The 19,640-nt window shown below is 49.2% G+C and overlaps 1 protein-coding gene across 3 annotated transcripts in view; it reads right to left on the bottom strand.

Moving 5' to 3' along the window:
- LOC122924320 (GAS2-like protein 1) overlaps positions 1 to 19,416 on the bottom strand; it is a 44,179-nt gene extending 24,763 nt beyond the window's left edge. For 2 of the 3 annotated variants that reach the window (XM_044275288.1, XM_044275286.1), the window contains exons 1-4: positions 18,875 to 19,416; positions 15,358 to 16,012; positions 11,561 to 11,668; positions 169 to 265 (exon numbers count right to left, since the gene is read on the bottom strand). In XM_044275288.1, coding sequence (XP_044131223.1) covers positions 169 to 265; positions 11,561 to 11,668; positions 15,358 to 15,981 — 829 coding nt within the window. In that variant the 5' untranslated portion in view covers positions 15,982 to 16,012; positions 18,875 to 19,416. The remainder of the gene's footprint in view (positions 1 to 168; positions 266 to 11,560; positions 11,669 to 15,357; positions 16,013 to 18,874) is intronic. The other variant, XM_044275287.1, reaches the window with a different exon arrangement.
- Between the last annotated feature and the right edge of the window lie 224 nt (positions 19,417 to 19,640).

The raw sequence follows: 19,640 nt of genomic DNA on the forward strand, positions 1-19,640 counted from the left end.
AGTTCGAGTGCCTGGTTCCAGCATCACAAGCCAGTGAAAACAGCCGACTGGCAGGGGTTCCCGTAGCCAGACCCCTGTATTGATGATGACCTATGCCAGGGGTAGGTCATCAGTAGGAAAGTCCTGGAAAACCTCATTAATGGCAAGCATCAATATGTACATACTCACAAGCAAACTGGCATCTGCAGGGATCATGCTTGTCTAGATAATGTTCCAGAGTATCCCATCCACCCCCTACACGCACCATAACATGATTCCTTAGAACCTGAAAGACATGGACACATTTATTGCATACAGATGTGCTGCTTCCAGTGAAGAGGACCTGTCCGCTAGTAAACATTTCTACTCACAAAATAACAATTCTGGAACATCTTTTCTAAGATGTCTGTATTATGCCATTCCTCTGTTATTCCTCCTAGAAACATAAATAGACAACTGGATGTTACCAGTTGAGGGGCTAAACAGTGTAGGGACACTTTCCAGCTGGTATCACTTAAAGGGGTTATCCGAGAACATCCCCCCATATGCCGGGCCCCTCGCACTGAATATACGTACCTGCTAGTCTGCACTGTCGTTGCTGCTTCTCCCCGTCCGCGGATGAAAACATCTGATGTAGGGGGGGGAGCAGCAAATGGCAGGCGGGGATGGAAGGGGGGGGGGGGAGCCTCCCTAGCATCACCCGCGATGTTAGGGAGGCTCTCCTCCCCCGTCCTTACCTGCCATTGGCTGCTCCCCCCCAACACCAGATGGTTTTCATCCGCAGACGGGGAGAAGCAGCATTGGCGGTATGGGGACAAGGAACGTCATAGGGAGCGGGGAGCCATGTAATTATATTCAGTGTGAGGGGCCTGGGCATATGGGGGACTTTTTTTGTCTCTGATAACCCCATTAAAGGGGTTGTCTCACTTCAGCAAGTGGCATTTATCATGTAGAGAAAAAGTTAATACAAGGCACTAACTAATGTATTGTGATTGTCCATATTGCTTCCTTTGCTGGCGGGATTCATTTTTCCATCCATTATACATTGCTTGTTTCCATGGCTACAACCACCCTGCAATCCATCAGTAGTGGTCATGCTTGCATACTATAGGAAAAAGCATCAGCCTCTCTGGTGGCTGGGACCGTGGGAGCGCACATAGGCCAGTGCTTTTTCCTATAGTGTGCAAGCACTGCCACCACTGAAGGATTGCAGGGTGGTCTGTAACCATGGAAACGAGCAGTGTATAATGTGATGGAAAAATTTATTCAGCCAAAGGATGGAAAATGGACAATCACAATACATTAGTAAGTGCCTTGTATTAACTTTCTTTACATACTAAATGCCACTTACTGAAGCGAGACAACCCCTTTAACTGTCAATTTATTCAGAAATATCCATTTGGCACAGAAACAGCTTGATGCAAACCGAGAAAAAGATGCCCCAGAATTCTTATTTCTTGGAGAATACAAGCATTTATTAAAACATGTCAGGAGAGGTGATGGGTTCTCTCTGACTTTTTAACTAGGACAGGCTATTTCTACATCAGGATGACTGTACCAAAGCTGAACTAGTTGACAGACGTGGCACACACCATACCCTGATTCGGGCAGAGATAATACATTAAAGGGGTTATCTCATAAATAATGTAAAAAATGAAAATCAGACATCATATAGTACCAGTCCTGTACCTCCCTCACTTGAATCTTGAGATCTCCCCAGACATTTCTCCAATTGTTTGGCTAGACTTAGGCTACTTTCACACTAGCGTTGTTTAAATCCGGCGTTCAATTCTGACACTGGAACTGCCCACCGGATCCAGAAAAACGTGTGAAAACGGATTACATTTGAATCCTGATCAGGATTTTGATCACAATGAAAAAATGCATTGGAAAAAACGGATCCGCCATTTATGGACTAACTTTTTTTTCACATTTCTCGGGTTTAACATGCAAAAGCCGGATCCGGTTTGACTGAACACACGGCGCCGGATCCGGCGTTAATGCAAGTCAATGGGAAAAAGGCCTGATCCGGCGTTCAGTCAAAGTGTTTAGGGTTTTTGGCCGGAGGTAAAAATACAACATGCTACGGTTTTCTGAAAAGCCTGATCAGTCAAAAAGACTGAACTGAAGACATCCTGATGCATCCTGAACTGATTACTCTCCATTCAGAATGCATTAGGATAAAACTGATCAGTTCTTTTCCGGATTTGAGCCCCTAGGACGGAACTCAGCGCCGGAAAAGAAAAACGCTAGTGTGAAAGTACCCTTATTTCAAGCTGGCAGCTTAGGAGTATGGACTTTCTCAGCGGCATGTCCTTTATAGTGACAGTTGAAGGATGGAACTGCGCATGTGCTTCCGTCTCAGCGAGCAGGACAGCTATACAGTTAGATTCCATTGAATAACCACAGCTATAATACACTTTTAATTACATAAGTATTCAGGTCCAGGTGCTGGCTTGAAAACTGTAGAATATTTTTGTGTGTGACAACCTCTAAGTTTGATCAGCTCTGGTGGTTAGAGGATGAAAGGGTCCATCTGCTTTTTCCCCTTTTCCCTGCCTGCCACTTTAGGAGGCAGTTTTTTGCTTACAGCCATTCACAATAGCTCCATATAATTTGTGTATTTGCCCCGATTACGAGGTCTGTCCTATGACCAGGCCGGCTAGGCATCACTGGCTGGGGTTGTTCTCTGCTCAAACAGTTAAATGTAGAATGCATACAAGTAAGAGACAAAAGGAAAAAAGGAGCACAGAATAGAGTTGCTGGTATGATATTAAAATGATAAGTAGACAGAAAGCAGAAATCTGTCGGTTCTCACACTCTAAGGGCCCTTTGTACAATGGTGCGGAGCCACTCCGACGGACATTTATTCATTAGGAGAGAAGAAGACAATCTGCTGCCAGAAGCTTCCACCAGCGGCTAACGCCTCAGCAGACATTAGAATCCAGCATGCCCAATCATTATTTCACTGACATCTGGTTTTAGGACGACCCGGACACATAGAATTGCCTGTGATCCCACTGAAATCAGTGGCATACATAGAGAAGTAAGGGCCCCATAGCAAGTATTAAACCAGACCCCCCACACAGGACAGAAGGATTTCAGTCTAAACCCTTTTCAATGACCCTTGGGCCATTTTTTCCACTGCCTCGTTTGCTTAAAAGTTGTTCCTTAACCCTGGGTTCACACCTGAGCGTTGCGCAAACGCGCATTTTACGCGCGTTTTTATGCGCGTTTTTTGTAATAGCCACAAACGCGCGTCAAAACGCCCCAAAGAAGCTCAAGTACTTGTTTGAGCGTCGGGCGTTTTACAGCGCATTTCGTTCGCGCTGTAAAACGCCCAGGTGTGAACCATTCCCATAGGGAAGCATTGGATTTCATGTCTTGAGCGTTTTACAGCGCGTTTGAACGCGCTGTAAAACGCTCAGGTGTGAACCCAGGGTTAGAGCAGGCATGTCCAAACTGCGGCCCTCCAGCTGTTGCAAAACTACAACTCCCAGCATGCCCTAATAGCTGTAAGCTATCCAGGCATGCTGGGAGTTGTAGTTTTGCTACAGCTGGAGGACCGCAGTTTGGACATGCCTGCTTTAGAGGGTAGAGTCCTGAACAAGTTTTCACCTCCCGCAGAAGAGGAGATAATCCCAACTAAGACTGGGCCCCCTCTTGCCCTGGGCCCCATAGCAGTCACATGGTCTGCCGCTATGGTAGTTACGCCCCTGACTGAAATCACTGGAGTCTGCAGACATGTATTAAAAGTGTGCGAGCCGAGAAATGACACGTTCCTTCCCATAGTCTTGTTACAGGTGCCAAGGACAGTCCAAGAACTGCGGAGAAGAACGGGGACTCCAGAAAACTGATCGGCAATAACGCTAGACACATTTTTAGTTTCCATAATAAGGATTTCCAGACATACTAAATATACAGACACGGGATGATCAAACCCTGTACGAATGGTGGCAAAATGTATTACTAATAGATGAAGTAAGAGACGAGAGGATGGGGTGACTTGTCAATCCTACATTATTCAAAGTCCAGCTCATGTTACACGTTTTGTCAGTCACCAGTCTTATTGTCAGTACTCAGTGAAGGGAGGCTGAATTCATTAACCTGTTCACTACAGAGGTAAAGCCAGTCCAGGCTCCTGCAGCAAATAAAAAGGACAAACTACGTGCAGATAAAGCTGGCGACCAAAGCAGTGCAACCTAAAAACAGAATGGAAGTAAATGGGGTTTCAGCGCAACTCGCAGGCTGCTGCAAACATGACTCCTACGTTTCCAAAAATCCAGCAACATTGGATTTTTTGCCATTCTGGGGTTGCCCCATTTACTTCCGTTATATTTTGAGGCTGCACTGCTACACAGAGATGATTGATGGCGCGATGCTTGCCACAGCTAAAGCCACCATGTAATTCCAGCCCTGGTCTGGGTTCACATCACGTTTTCCCGATCCATTAAGAGTATACAAAAATTGTATACCTTAAATGGATGCTTCAGACTGATGCCATACAGTGGCATCTGTTCAACATAGAGCTCCATTTAAAAAAAAGTATAGTTTTACCATTGTAAAAAAAATAAAAAGGTACAGTACATGTTTTTTATACCAGACTCTGCAGGATACAAGAACGTGTTGTGCTGTATTTTTGTATCCTTTTTCTAACATGATGTGAACACACCCTTATGGTCATTTATGTTCTATATAAAGCCTGTGTATCAGGTCAAAAAATGTAAAACATAAAATAATAATAATAATAATGATGACGATGAAGAAAATGTAAACTGTAATGTTACATTCAGACGTGGCAGATCTGTAGAGGCTTCTCAGGGCATGCTGTGGATTTTCCCTTGCCTGTTATCTTGCAGAATTACCCTTTGCAGTTCAGATACTGAAACCCTCGGCAAACCCTGTACAAATTCTGAAGCAACATACGAAACATCATATTTTCTTCGACAGATTGAAAACGAGATTTTGTATAACTTACCAGTAAAATCTCTTTCTCGCTCTTTCCTTGGGGGACACAGAAGACCTTGGGTATAGCTATGTCCTCTAGGAGGCGTGACACTAAGAAAAAACTGTTAAGCCCCTCCTCCACAGCTATACCCTCAGCCTGGAGAGAAAGGCTGCCAGTTGCGTGTCCAAGTAGTGAGAAAAGGCAAAGCCCAAGAAGTGGAACCAACAAGCCAACTACCCAACGGGTAAAACAAACTCGGAAACTCGTGTAGAGAAAAAACAAAGAATGGGTGGGTGCTGTGTCCCCCAAGGAAAGAGCGAGAAAGAGATTTTACTGGTAAGTTATACAAAAATCTCGTTTTCTCGCCCAGTTTCCTTGGGGGACACAGAAGACCTTGGGACGTTCAATAGCAGTCCAAGAGGGGAGGGACTACAACACCAAGGCGAAGCACCCGAAGGCATCAAGAAACCGCCGCCTGCAGACCAGGCAGCCCAAGACAGCATCCGCTGAAGCCCGAGTATGCACCCTGTAGAACACGGTAAGGTGTGCAAGGAAGACCAGTGACCGCCTTGCACAAATGCATGGCCGAAGCCCAATGCCCCCGGCCCAGGGGACACCAACCGCTCTGGAAAATGAACAGTGACACCAAAAGCAGAACCCTGCCCCTGGTGCGGTAACCACAGCAATAGCCACTCTGAGAAAGCGGAGGAAAGCCACCCTGGAGGCCGCAACCCTTGCACGGACCTCCTAGAAACACAAGAGACCAAACGTCGACAAGAGCCGGAGATCTCCAAGTAAAAACGCAAGGCCCAAACAACGTCCAAACGGTGAAGTGTCCGTTCCCGGGGGCGGGAAGGGGAGGACGAATGCCTCGCGGAACTGAAAGACAAACACCACCTCCAGAAGGAAGGAAGAGACGGGATGGAGAACAGCCCAGTCCTAGGGAAAGACAGAAGGCTCGGAACGAGAAGGACCGCCACTCAGGCACCCGTCAGAGACCCGATGGCTACGGAAACACAACCGCACAGGACAGAAGGAGTAGAGAAAACTACTGTAACGGCTCCAAAGGAAAGATAGGAGCGCCAAGAACCCAGTATGTAGATCCCAGGGCGGTACCGGAGGGCAGTACAAAAAGGAACCCAAGAGCCGCTCCATGGAAGAAGGTCTTGACAGACCCAGAGGGCCGTGGAACGCTGAAAGAGGAGGGACAGCGCCGACACGAAGCAACAGGGTCCCATTCCCAGGTCCAGGCTGGACTGGAGAAAGACAGAACCATGGAGAAAGAAAGGCAGAGAGGGGAAAACGCCCAGCTTCCCATAGAACCCCAGGTAACAACCCTAAGTCCTACAACAGATCCTGGACGAAACACGGCCAGGAGCGAACACTAACAAGTCCGCTAGAGTCGCCTGGGCAAGCGGGCGAAAACCCAACGAGATCAGGCGCAGACCAGTAACACGGGCAGAACCGAAGACGTTCTACAGTCCCGGTGTGGGAGATCCAAGGGCAATCCTGACCGAATGGTAGTCCTCCCAAGTTACCGAGAAGGTAAGTCCATAGCAGAACCATTGCCGAGAATGGAAAAAACGTAATCTGCACCCAGCTGGAGGACAAAACGCGGCAGACCCGGTAAATAGACACACAGCTAGTACAGCCAGTGTGAACAAGGGAGACAGTACGAGGCCAAAAGGAACACCGGAACCATCCACATGAACAACCATGCTCTCCCCAGAGGGGAGGGCAGTGAAGGAACAGCCTCTGAAGCGTGGCCGGGACAGAAGCCACATCGGAGTGATCTGTACCGAGCGGGAGCCAAACAGAGCCGGCGAGAAAAGACAGTCGAGACAGAGGCCGGCATAACACCCTCCAACCGAAAGGAGGGGTGGGCAACAAGGAAGCCATAGGACAGCTCGAGAGCAGAACCCCGCTACACCGAGACGCCCGGTTCACCGCCTCGCAGAAGGCGAATACCCTGAAGAACCCAAGATGGAGGTCCTCCGGACCTGGGTACGCGAGCACCCAAGAGAAGTTGGGTGACCTTCCCGAGAAGAGCGGCTCGAACCTGGTAACAGATCAGACTGAAGCGCTGAGGGCGCCAGCCGGAAGGACTCATACCACACCGCATCTGAAGAGGAGGAAATGGTAGTAGGCGAGGGAACCGTAGTCCCGCCAGAGAAAACGCAGAATTCGAGGGACGCAGCTCTGTTACATGTGCGCTTGGCAGATGAAGGTGCAGCACTCTCGACCATGTGACCACTAACGCAGGGAAACAATGCCGCGGGAGGACGAATGGGTACGTATCTAGGGACCACGAACACACCCCGGGCGGAAGGGCCAACGAAAGGAATGAGTACCACCCAGCTCGGTGCAGTAGCGAACAAGTAGAGCTCGTCTACTTATACATAAGGTATACCTTTGAATACATTGGGCAGTCATTCGCTGTTTGTTGAACACCACCTTAGGCTCACACAGGTGGACAGAACGAGCTCTTTAGAGAAATAGCGCAAGGCTTGCTGCAAGCATCGTATCTCAAGAGAAAAAAAGTATGTCGCAGGAGAACGGGAGGCATACGTACGAGTAGCCCCGTAAGCAGTGAGAAGGCCAACCCACCCATGGGAGGAGAAGGCACACCCGGCCCAAACAACGGACAGAGCGCACAAGAAAGTCCGCTCACTGCAAAAAAATAGTCACTCAGCGAAGAGTCAGCCAGAGTCCAACCGTACTAACGGAAGTGCAAAGTGCAACCTGAAAGGCAGTCATGCACAAGACCAGCACGGCATGCAATGGAACGCAAGCAGTCCGCCCAGAAAAGGGGGGAATGGACCTGGCCAACACTGCAGTCGGCAAGAGTGCAGAAGCCCGCCACAAAAAAAGGGGGGATACCAAGGCCAGTACCTACTTCGGAAAAGTAGGACATACCATATTCCGCCCAGAAGGGGGCCATGCCTATGGCCGCACATGTCCAGCAGAACGCAGGAAGGTACACCTAGGGAAAGGGGGCATGCACAGGGTTATTCTATCATTAAGTGATTGTGCAAAAATCCACCCAACACCGAATTTCGTGAGAGTGCACCACTCCGTCAATGAAGGGGGACGTGTACCAGTCCAGCACCGCATAAACACGGACAGCTGTGGATCGCGTGAGCGTGCAAAATGCCGCCCATGGAATAAGGGGTGGCCATACACATAACCAGCACAGCTTCCAATGGGAGTGCAAGCATTCCACCCAAGGTAGAGGGCGGCAACGCACCCAGCGAGTGCAGTATTCCGCCCAGAAATGGGGGTCATGCACATGGCCATCATCGCATCCAGTGAGCGTGCGAGCACCCCGCCATGGATGGGGCCATGCACATGGCCAGCAACGCACTGGCGAGAGAACAAACACAGTCAGTGAGAGTGTACGTATGTCGCCTGAGGAAAGGAGACATGTCCAAGGCCAGCAGCGAAACCAGTGAGAGTGCGGCACACCGCCCACGGAAGGGGGGGGGGGGGTCATGCATATGGCCGGCAACAGATCCAGTGAGGTTCAGTGTTCCGCCTATGGAAGGGGAACGTGCACATGGCCGGCACCGTATCCGTGGAGAGTGCAGTGTACCTCCCATGGGAGGGGTACACGCACATGGCCGGCACCGTATCCGGTGAGAGTGCAGTATTCCGCCTATGGAAGGGTTCATGCACATGGCCGGCAGCGAATCCAGTGAGAGTCCAGTGTTCCGCCTAGGAAGGGGAACGTGCACATGGCCGGCACCGTATCCGGGGAGAGTGCAGTATACCTCCTATGGAAGGGGTTCATGCACATGGCCAGCACCGTAACCGGTGAGAGTGCAGTATTCCGCCTATGAAGGGGTTCATGCACATGGCCGGCAGCGAATCCAGTGAGTGCAACCTGTGGAAGGGGGTCGTGCACATGGCCAGCACCGCAGCCGGTGAGAGTGCAGCAGTCCGCCTAGAAAAGGGGGGTCATGCACACGGCCAGGCTGCAGCCAGAGAGTGCAGTATTCCGCCTAGGAAGGAGGGCCATGCACCTGCAGCCACCAGAACTGGGTGACGAATTCTGGGCAGAAATTTTGCATGCGCTTGGCCAGTGCCGTATCCCGGGAGAGGGCAAGAAAACGCCTGGGAGGGGGAACATGCCCTGGCCAGCGCCGCAGCCGGGGAGCGCGACACACCGCCTAAGAGAGGGGGGCATGCCTACAGACAGCATACCGAATGATGAGGCTGCCTCATCCTGCGCAGCCCACAAGCCCAGTTATTTAAAACAAAATTATAATTTTTTCATTTTTTTTTTTTTATTTTTTTTATTATTATTATTTATTTAATTTATTTTTATTAATATTACAGCCTCCCTGAGGCAGAAAGGGGGGCCACCATACAGGGGCACAGGCCGTACAGGCCCATCAGGAGCCGGCCAGTACCCAAAGGGTTAACAGGCACCTGGGCTGGGGGGCGCGCTGCGAACTCTTGGGGGCGGGGGAACCTCCAGGCGGGAAGAATTCGCGCCTGGAGAGTTCCCGCCCCCCCCACAGAGGCCTGAATTTGCGGCCTAGTAGGCCGTAAAGCCGGGGCCTAAATTTTAGCGGCGCCCGGACGACCGGGGCCGCAAGCATTTAAAGTACCGGCCGGGCCTAAGCCAGCCGCGGGTGCCCACATACCGGCCGCCGGAGCCCCCATACCGGTCGCGGGTGCCCACCCCGAGCGCCGGAATTGCGGCCAGCAGGCCGCGAAGCCTAAACAAACTATGCAGCGCCCGGCCGGCCGGAATGCACCGACGGCCGGCCGGGGCCTGTTGGAGCACAGCTCTAGCCAATGCCGGCCGCGGGTGCCCACCCCGCGGCCGGAAGAATCAGGGACCCGAGAGGAGCGTGAGGTGCGGCCCAGCAGGCGCGATGCCTGGGCCGAAATTTGCGGCGTCCGGCCGACCGGACCGATGGTCGGCCGGACCTAGTTGGAGCATAGCTCGCACATGTAACGCCGGCCGCGGGAGCCCACCCCGCGGCCAGGAAGAGTCAGGCGCCCGGGAAGGAGCACCGGATGGTGCGGCCCAGCGGGCCGCGAAGGACTAAATTTTTTTTTGCGGCGCCCTGAGCAGCGCACCGGCAAGCGCCCCCTCTTTGCGCGGACCTCCATCCTGCAGCCAGCTTATGATCTATGGAGGAATGGGTGAGTGCTGTAGCAGATTGCCGCCTTGCGACACCCCAGGGACCAGCCTAGGACCAGCCTAGGTCCAATAGCCACTCTGCTTGATAGGCTACCAGTATGGGGGTCAGTCACGCAGGAGACCGGGGTGGGGGGAGAGGGTCGTAGGGCTGGAGAAGCCACTCTCTCACCATAGCCGTCTTCACCCTCGGTCCGTTCCAGCAGGGTCGCCCCTTCAGCTACTGGCACCGTAGTGGCAGGACGCTGGAAGAGGGGCTTGGCGTGCGGGCGACCCTTGCGCTGGCGGGATGCAGGGGAGCTGGGCTGCCCTGGTCCACCTTGCCTTCTGTGGGGGAGGCAGCAGTGCGGATGACCGGCACTGGCGCAGCTCGACCCCGGGAGAAACAGAGAGGTCTAGTGCGACTCTGTTGTCCCTGATTGTCTGGAACAAAAAAAGAAAGAAAAAGGTAAAAATCAAAATTTAAACAAGGAGAAAAACAGCCCTGCAGAGCAGGGAGTGTCTTGCCTCCTTGGACACTAAGCAAAAACTGGCAGCCTTTCTCTCCAGGCTGAGGGTATAGCTGTGGAGGAGGGGCTTAACAGTTTTTTCTTAGTGTCACGCCTCCTAGAGGACATAGCTATACCCAAGGTCTTCTGTGTCCCCCAAGGAAACTGGGCGAGAAATTTTTATAATACACCATGATTCTGATGACGTCACCAGTCACGAATGCCTGATCCAAATTTTAAAGGGGTTGTCTTATAAAAAACAATGGGGCACGTTCACTAAGGAACTTGTGACTATTTTAGGCGTGAAATCATTACAAGTCCCCTTTTTTAACCAGTCGAGTGACGATACTTTGTAGCGCTGCTGGTTTAATGCCATGTCTGCCAGTTGGGCGATGCATGGCAGGGGCCATGACATCAGCCCCAGCAAATTTACTAACATTTATGCCCCTGTCAGGCGCAAGGACTGCCACAGAGATGCACCTAATTTATGACTAGACGCACACCTAGTCATAAACTAGACAAATCTGAGGACAGTGTCCATATAGGATGAGGAGGCATTCTCAGGGCCTACCTTTATAAAATAAATGTGACCATACAATTAAAACTAAGGGCGGCCAAACCACGTGTTTTGAACATCCATTCAGGCAATGTATGGGGGTAAAAGAAAGATTGGGCATGTTGAAATTCAATGTACACAATCCTTTGTCCTCAGAGGTTTCTGGCAGCCGCTTACTCTGCTCCCCCCCCCCCCCATTTAGAACACTTGCATACTTGGCAGAACAGATCATGCATGTGTATGGGAGGGTTGGAGGACATAGTTGACCAACAACACTAAGGACAAGCGAATAACTGCGAGTTATGTAATTTATGATGAATTACTTGCACGGAAAGTAAAAGCAAATAATAGGAATATGAACCAATTTAACACCATTTTAGGCTGTAGTCTAGATGTGCATGTTTTTAAGGAAGAATACATCAAAAAGTAGTAAATACCCGCACAAAGATGAGGGTGTTACTGTCTCCAACTTGATATTTTCCTTCTGACACTTTTATCATTGGAAACTGTGAAGGACAACGGCAGCAGCCAAGTATCTCCCGAACCTGTGGAGCAAAACAGAGCCGAATAAGAGACTATAAAATAATGAGAATTTATCAGATCATTTATGAGGAGGCGCAAGTTCATCCTCTCAAAGTCCTTGTGCCTAGGCTGAAATCTATGGCAGCTCAGAGCTACCGTAGATTTCAGTCTTCTTTGCCACCAGAAAACTGACGTAGAAGAGGATAAATGAGCCCTTGGAGGCAGCCATTTATACAGCTGTGTAGAATACATGTAATCCCAGTGTGCTCCTGAGATCTCATGCTGGTTTATACCTGTCCACTGAACGCAGTTTTAGGGCTCATGCACACGACCGTATGTATTTTGCGGAACGGAACAGCTCCCCCCTAATAGAACAGTACTATCCTTATCCGTAATGCGGACATTAATAAGACATGTTCTATTTTTTTGCGGAACGGACATATGGAAACGGAATGCACACGGAGTAACGTCCGTTTTTTGTGGTCCCATTGAAATGAATGGTTCCGCATACGGTCCGCAAAAACAAATACGGAACGGACACAGAAAGAAAATATGTTAGTGTGCATGAGCCCTAAAGGGAACTTCTCAGGATATGATTTATCCATGTTACTCAGAGAAGCCTCCTCATTAGAATAAGCAGCATTACCTCAGATGGGCAGCACACAATGGGCTTTTCAGTGGTGTATGCACAGAAGAGAAATGACTCACTCAGCCATATAAATATCCACTTCTATTTTACCGGATATGAGGTTAGGACGTCTCAATCACCTTGGAGATATACAAACATTAGGGAAAGTCTCCCCAAGAAAAAAGTAGTGACAGGAAAACAAGTCATTACACCACTTCCTTCACACAGGCGGCGGCTGATCAGAAAACTATAATTACATTCACTGATCTGTAGCACAATGGCAATTAATGCTAATAGCTGACAAATCCTACGCCGGGAGGACGTACATGCTGGATATTAATAGAAATTACTAAGCCTAAACTGATCCGACTGGATGAAGACAGCAGTATCCTGGCAGACGCTGGAACCTATATAATAAGGTTCCTCGGGGAAAGGGACTTATTGCTCCTAGAACGGTAAAAAGACTCACTAGCCGCACTGCCTTACATACATGCGGGATGCTCCCCAGCACCTCCCAATTCCACACCACATGACTTATGACCTCTCACTCCCATCTCTAAGACTTCTCCCGAGCTGCACCAGTTCTCTGGAATGCCCCACCCCAAGCAATTAGTCCACAGCATCCACAGTTTTAGGCGCTCCCTAAAAAAACCATCTTTTTATGTTAGCCTATCTCAAATGTAACCCTTCTTCATTCACCCAATTATTCTTCTGAATGTGATCCATCAGTATCCATCCCAGATATTGGCTCATGCAGTTTTATATCTACTCCCCTATTGTGTTAAGATGGCCGGACCATTGTACAAATCAAGCACTTGTTACCTTCTGTGTCACCCCCATCTCCTCAGATTGTAAGCCTGTCTGTTGCTATGTTATTTATGACTCCCTGATTGCACAGTGCTGCATAATAGGTTGGTGCTATATAAATAAAGATTATTATTTCACTTTACGACTTGCTGGATCAGCCGGTAATTCTACCGTCATAGGCGTCAGTGGACGTTACACATCCTCAAGCCTTTCTACGCGATACCTGATCCTATAATCAGCGAGGTATAAAAGTGAGTAGACGCACATTATGACTATATAAAAGCAGCTGTTTGAGGATGAGCTAAAGCCTCCCATAGCTACTGAATAAAACTGCATTCACACTGTACATGGTTTGAGTTTAAAATGTATACCGCTAATGTGTAACTGCATAGAATAGTATAGCCGACTATGCTATTCTATACAGGAAAAAGGCTACGGATATGCCTGACAAATACACTGGGAGCTTTCCGAGTGAATACGACAAAAGTACACTGCAAGTCCTAACTTGGTATTGCAGCTCAGAACCTTTTACTTCAATGGAGCTGAGCTGCAACTAGGCCATGTGACCGATGACCGTTACGTCACACGGCCGAGGAAGAGGCTGCAGCGCTCACAGAGTGCCAGCCCCTTCTAACAGCTGATCGGCAGGGGTCTCAACTCCACTGATCTGATATCGATGATAGGTTTGCACCAGGTATCGAATTATCAATACTTTTGTACCGGTATTGATTTGATACCAGGATTTGCCCTTTACCTGATCGCACCTCCCTGTCATAGAGGTCATTGCTGACTATGTGATTCTGCCACCGACACCCGCCTCCTGCATTTGTATTAAATGTTAGTTATCTTCATTGGTGGCGGTGTGTGTCCCCAACCCTCCCAGTATTAAAGGGGTTGTCCGGGATCAAGATTTTTTTTTAAACCAGTTAAATCACTATTAATAGCGGTTTGAATGTCCCCCCAGATGTTTTTAGGTATTTTTACACTTCAGCAGGGCTCCTACAGTCCCCCACTGATTGTTTACCTTTCTGTTTATGTGTCCGGTAACTTCCTGCCTCAATGCTTTCTGGGTCCCAGCGCAGCTAAACGCCTCCTTCCTTACTAAGAATGCGCCCTGCTCGGCGAGGGGCGTGGCTTAGCGCTTCTGTTGCCGCATAGTTACTGCCCCTCCATGCGCTTGGAATAATTAGAGGCTGACGGTGACGTCACTGGGCTCCTTGTGAAGCGGAAGGAGAGGCTTCGCTATGCAGAAAGGGACCCGGTACGTCACTGACTGTGATAGAAACTGCACTTCCGGCTGAAAATTTGTGAAGTGAAAAAGGGCCATCAGAAATGTCTGGTAAGGGAAGGACAGGCATGAATGTAATATTTAGGGGACCATTGTACATGTAGACCCATGTCCCCAATCCCGGACAACCCCTTTAAATCATTGGTGGTGCAGTGGCAGTTCCGATCGGAGCCACAGCAGTGTAATCGCGGGCCTCCGATTGGTTACCGTGGCAGTCAGGAAGTTACTGAAGCCCTGGCTGCCATTGTAAGCTTCCTACTGCAAAAAATAAATAAAAATATTAAGTATAAATCACCCCCTTTCCTAATTTTACATATTAAATAAACATATTACATATCGCCACGTCCAAACTCTTAAAATATATATTTTTTTAAATATCACGTTTTTTTTTTTTTCGCGTGGTATCGCAATACTTTTTCATAGTATTGAAACCGAATCAAAATTTTGGTATCGTGACAAGGTCATTAATTTAAATTCCAGGATAACCCCTTTAATGGGTCATCAACATGGTGCACAGACGTGTTGGGTCCTCCAGAGAAAGAGACACTCTTTGAAGCCACTCTGCACTCTGGTGAGCCTTGTAAACCAGATTGACCCAAGGCTCACAATATTCCTCCAGCCCTGACAGAGATAAATGCTGGAGGATAATGGACAACCGCAAGGGTTGCCCCATTTATCAAATTCAACCCAAGCTAGAAACAAGATGCTTCTATTTCCCTATACAAGTATATGTCAACAGTATACAAAGGATACCTAATGTATAACTCCAACTAATGCTGGCATAAAGGCATACCATACATATGTTGCCCATGGGCTACAGTGTTAAAAACCACATAATGCAGCGTACAAATTTTTTACTGGATGCCTGTGCCTACAATTGTTTACACCGTTCTATATGGTAAAAAAAAAAACAAAAAAAAAAAAACGTACATGGGTACACTGGCCCAACGCCTGGAGCACCTACTTTGCCCTTTCAGATGTGAGCTTACCAATTCATCCAAGTTCTTGAGATCACATAAAGTACGAGGAGGCCTGGCAGGCATCTGAGGCCGTGGGTATCCTTTCTGATCAGCGTTGGGCCTGCCCCGGCTAAGTTCTTCTTCAATTTCTTCTTCCATCTGAATGAGAATTGGTGCGGGCATGCCAAAGCGTGCACCTCGCCGGGCGACCTCAAGCAAGCACAATACAAAGCTCTTCTCCCCCTTCCTCAACACCAGGTCATTGGTCTCAAACATGAGCACCTCTGGTATACCAAGTTCCTTCCGGCACCAGCCAATGAAGTTCGACACATTGTCCCTGGCAATGAATGAGCTGGGAACTGCACCTTTAACCTGGAAGGTCACCTCCTTATTTGGTAGCCGCATGGTAGCGGCAGCATCTGGATACTGTACTTTAAAATCTCGAGCCAATCGGTTCAGGTTGTTAGCATGCTGACATAATGTGTAGCCAGTCTCCAAAGCCTCGAGGAAGGTGGTGGCTTCCATGTCTAAGTCATATAGCATATTGAGCCAGTCAGTGAGGTCCTCCTTCATGGCCTCCAGATACTCCTCACTGGAGCGGAACGGTCGGATGCTTTTGGAAGCAGATGACTGGATTTGGCTCTGGTCTGCCATTTCTTCTCAATCCACCCTTCAGTGAGCTGACCTACACAGAGAACACACAATATATCACGGGGTCATTGTCAGAGCGGTGAATGCTTTATTTAACCATCAGCACATTATAATTAAGGTCCAAAGACAGTGGGGGTCATCTATCAAAGACTGGCATTTTACGCATTGCACTGCCGTAGGACGGGGCACAGGCTTTATTAAAAATGAGGTGCATCCTCTGACAGTCCCTGTGCCTAGATGGATATCACCTCTAGGCCCTGACTGGAGTAGATTTCAATCATCATTTACACCAAGAACCTGGCGTAAAAGTCTGAGAATTGGTCGGCACCAATGGTCCAGCCTCCTCCATGCCCCCGGCACTCCCCAGTGTTGAGGGTGGCTTCAAAATGCTGCATGCTCCTAAATTTAGGCACACAGGCGTTTAAAAAGTTGCAAAATGGGGCCATGTGGCTCTTTTATGCCTAAAACTGGCATCAGGAATCATGATAAATGACCCCCAGTGCGTATGGTTCTGGATAATGGGAGGCGCAGTGGAAGGGTATGTACACACATTGCAGATTTTGTGCGGTTTTTCATAGAATTTTGTGCAGAAACAGCACCAGCAAAGTGAAGCAGATTTACCAAATCTTGTGTACACACTGCGTATTCCATACATGTGGAGACTAATCCGCAGCACGTCACTTGTTTGTGTGATACCGCACCTTCTATGTAGTGCTTTTCCCCATAGACTGCACCAAAACAACACACACACACAAAACCCGCTATAAATGATGCAAATTTATGTGTGGTTGTTATGTGGGTTTTTTTTTATGCGAATTTTCTGCATACAAATACACAATGTGTGCAGGTACCCTAAGCACCCCAACTTTTACGCTCGGTTCAGACCTGAGCGTTCTGAAAGGAGCGCTCTGTATGCGCGATTGTACCGGCGTTTGCAATAGCGCATACAGAGACAAGCGAACGCCCATTGTCGCGCGTTCCCGAAAGTCTATGTACGGGAACACGCGACAAGACGCCCCAAAGAAGCTCATGTACTTCTTGGGGCGTCGGGCGTTTTACATCGCGATCGTACGCGCTGTAAAACGCCCAGGTGAGAACCATTCCCATAGGGAATCATTGTTTTCTCCTTGTTGAGCGTTTTACAGCGCGTAGGAACGCGCTGTAAAACGCTCAGGTGTGAACCCAGCCTTAAAAGGGGTTATCCAAGAGCTCGACAGCAATCCCAGAGTGGTCGTCCAGCGGTGGGGATTACTTACCTGGTCCCCATCTCTGGGTTTGGTGTGGAACGCTCATGCTGTGCCGAGATGAACATCCGTAATCGAAGGGGACATGGGACCGCTACAGTCAATAACAGGCTGCAGAGGTGACCTGCACAACAACTGGTCATGTGACAAAGGGTGAGCAGTCCAACGCTGTGGCCTGTAATTGGCTGCAGAGGTCATGTGTCCCCACCATTGACGGATGTTGATCTCAGCACAGCAGGGAGAGGAAGAGCTGGTCCGGGAGCGTTACATACTGAACCCAGCACGGGTACCGCTGGGTGACCACTATGGGATTTATGTCTAGCTTTTGGATAACCCCTTTAATCCCTATTGATTGGAAGCTACATCACCCAGGTGCACAGAGCTGACGGCACTGAACAGGAAGGGACCGCCTCCGTGGCACTGGGGGATTAAAAGGTGTATTTCTTGGCCATGCAATCTGGTATGCTCACACTAGTCCCTGTCAACTATATAGTACTGTCAGCAGTTCTGAGGGTCGAAGCTGCTGATAGACTCCCTTTAATACACAGAAGGCAATGACTGCTATCCCTGATCTATAATATATATATTATACACACACACACACACCACATACTGAGCCGACCCCCTATATGACGCGTGTATAGCTGCGGTGTAAAGCCCACCCATTCTGTACAGTACAGTACACACCATGCAGTAACACATGGCAGTGTCAGCCTCTGCAGTATTTTGTGTCCGTGTGCACCAGAATCTGCACAGACCGATCAAACTTGATACCCAGCGCCATTTGATAAATGTGTCCCGATGAAGGTGACGCATTACTGTGAGCATGTGGCATTATGTGGAAAACTAAAGCAGAAGACAGTCCAGCATCACAGGATCCATACACAACACATGGTTGTAATTGTGACATTATGACCAACATTGTGACTGCGACAACAGGTGACATGATTGTGCGGCATATCTTCACTGGAAAAACAGGTGACATAACTGTGTGACATATGGTGACTGGAAAAACAGGTGACAGTGTATGACATACCGTAATGGGAAAAATGGGTGCCATAACTTTGACATATTGGGACTGGCATAATAGGTGACAAAGCTGTGTGGCATATTGTGACTGAAAAAAAAAAAAAACTGGGCACATAACTGTGTCATGTCCGGACTGGAAAAACAGGCGACATACTGTAACTGGAAAAATGGGTGACATAATTGTGTGCCATATAGTGACAAAAAACAGGTGACACTGTGTGACATACTGCAAATGGAAAAATGAGTGACATAATTGTGTGCCATATCGTGAGTAGAAAGACAGGTGACACTGTGTGTGACATAACATAACTGGAAAATTAGGAGACATAATTGTGTGGCATATCCTGACAGGAAAAATAGAAGACATAACTGTGTGGCGTGACAAACAGGTGACACTGTGTGACATACTGTAACTGGAAAATGGGTGACAATTGCGTGACATCGTTAATGAAAAGAAAGGTGACATAACTGTGTGACATATCTTGACAGGAAAACATAGGACATACTGTGACTGTAGTGTTCGCCAGGGCAATGGGGTGCTGGGGAGAAAGCTCTGCCACCGGAATCATACAGAAGTCTGAGGAGCCTCGTGGCTACTAGAGAGTGCCCGGAGGAGGACTTACCTACCGCACTCAGTGGCTCCCCGCCATTGTCACACACACAGCGCCGTCCTCGGCTGTCACCCCCGCTCACAAGGCAGCCTGCGCATTCTCTGCAGTCCGGGCAGGGCAGGACAAGCCCAGAGAGGGGCGGCGGGGACGGGCTGCCTCGCCCTCTCCACAAGGTTAATCGGGCGGTGTAATCCTCTGCCGGTAGCCGCCCGTCCTCATCGTCACCTGAAGGCAGCGGGCAGCAGCATCCCTGTCACACCGCGTTACGTCCTGTCATGGACCACACGGCCCCGCACTTCCTCCCTTTCCCGGAGCTCTGGGAGGGACGGGAGCATCTAGAAGACAGAGGGCTTCATTACAACTTCCTGCCTTCCCGGGGTGCCCATTCATTACTGGGAGGAGGGGGCTCCGGTTACTTCAGAAGACGCAATTACAGACCCACAACCTGTCATTTGCTGCAATGAAAGCCCAGAGCTCCGGGCAGGGGAGGGTTAATAAGCGCCGTGGCTGGCGGCGGGACGTTTAACACTATCATCGCCAGAGGTGACGGCGGCCAGCAGCGTCCCACTCCCTGGCTGCAGCCGGCGGCTTTAAGGATGAGCTCAAGTCGGGCGGAGGAGGGCGAGGCCGCCTTCCCTTCAGACTCCAGACTCTTTGGCTTCTCTCCCAAGTTTAAATATTTTAACGTCTTGGCCAATGCGGAAAAAAAGCGTGGCTGGGCTGTTAACTCTTACAGGGCCACCCCTGATTTATCCTAGAAAACTGCTGCCAGATGCCA

The sequence above is a fragment of the Bufo gargarizans genome, chromosome 1, assembly GCF_014858855.1.
Source record: "Bufo gargarizans isolate SCDJY-AF-19 chromosome 1, ASM1485885v1, whole genome shotgun sequence".
Lineage (NCBI taxonomy): Eukaryota > Metazoa > Chordata > Amphibia > Anura > Bufonidae > Bufo > Bufo gargarizans.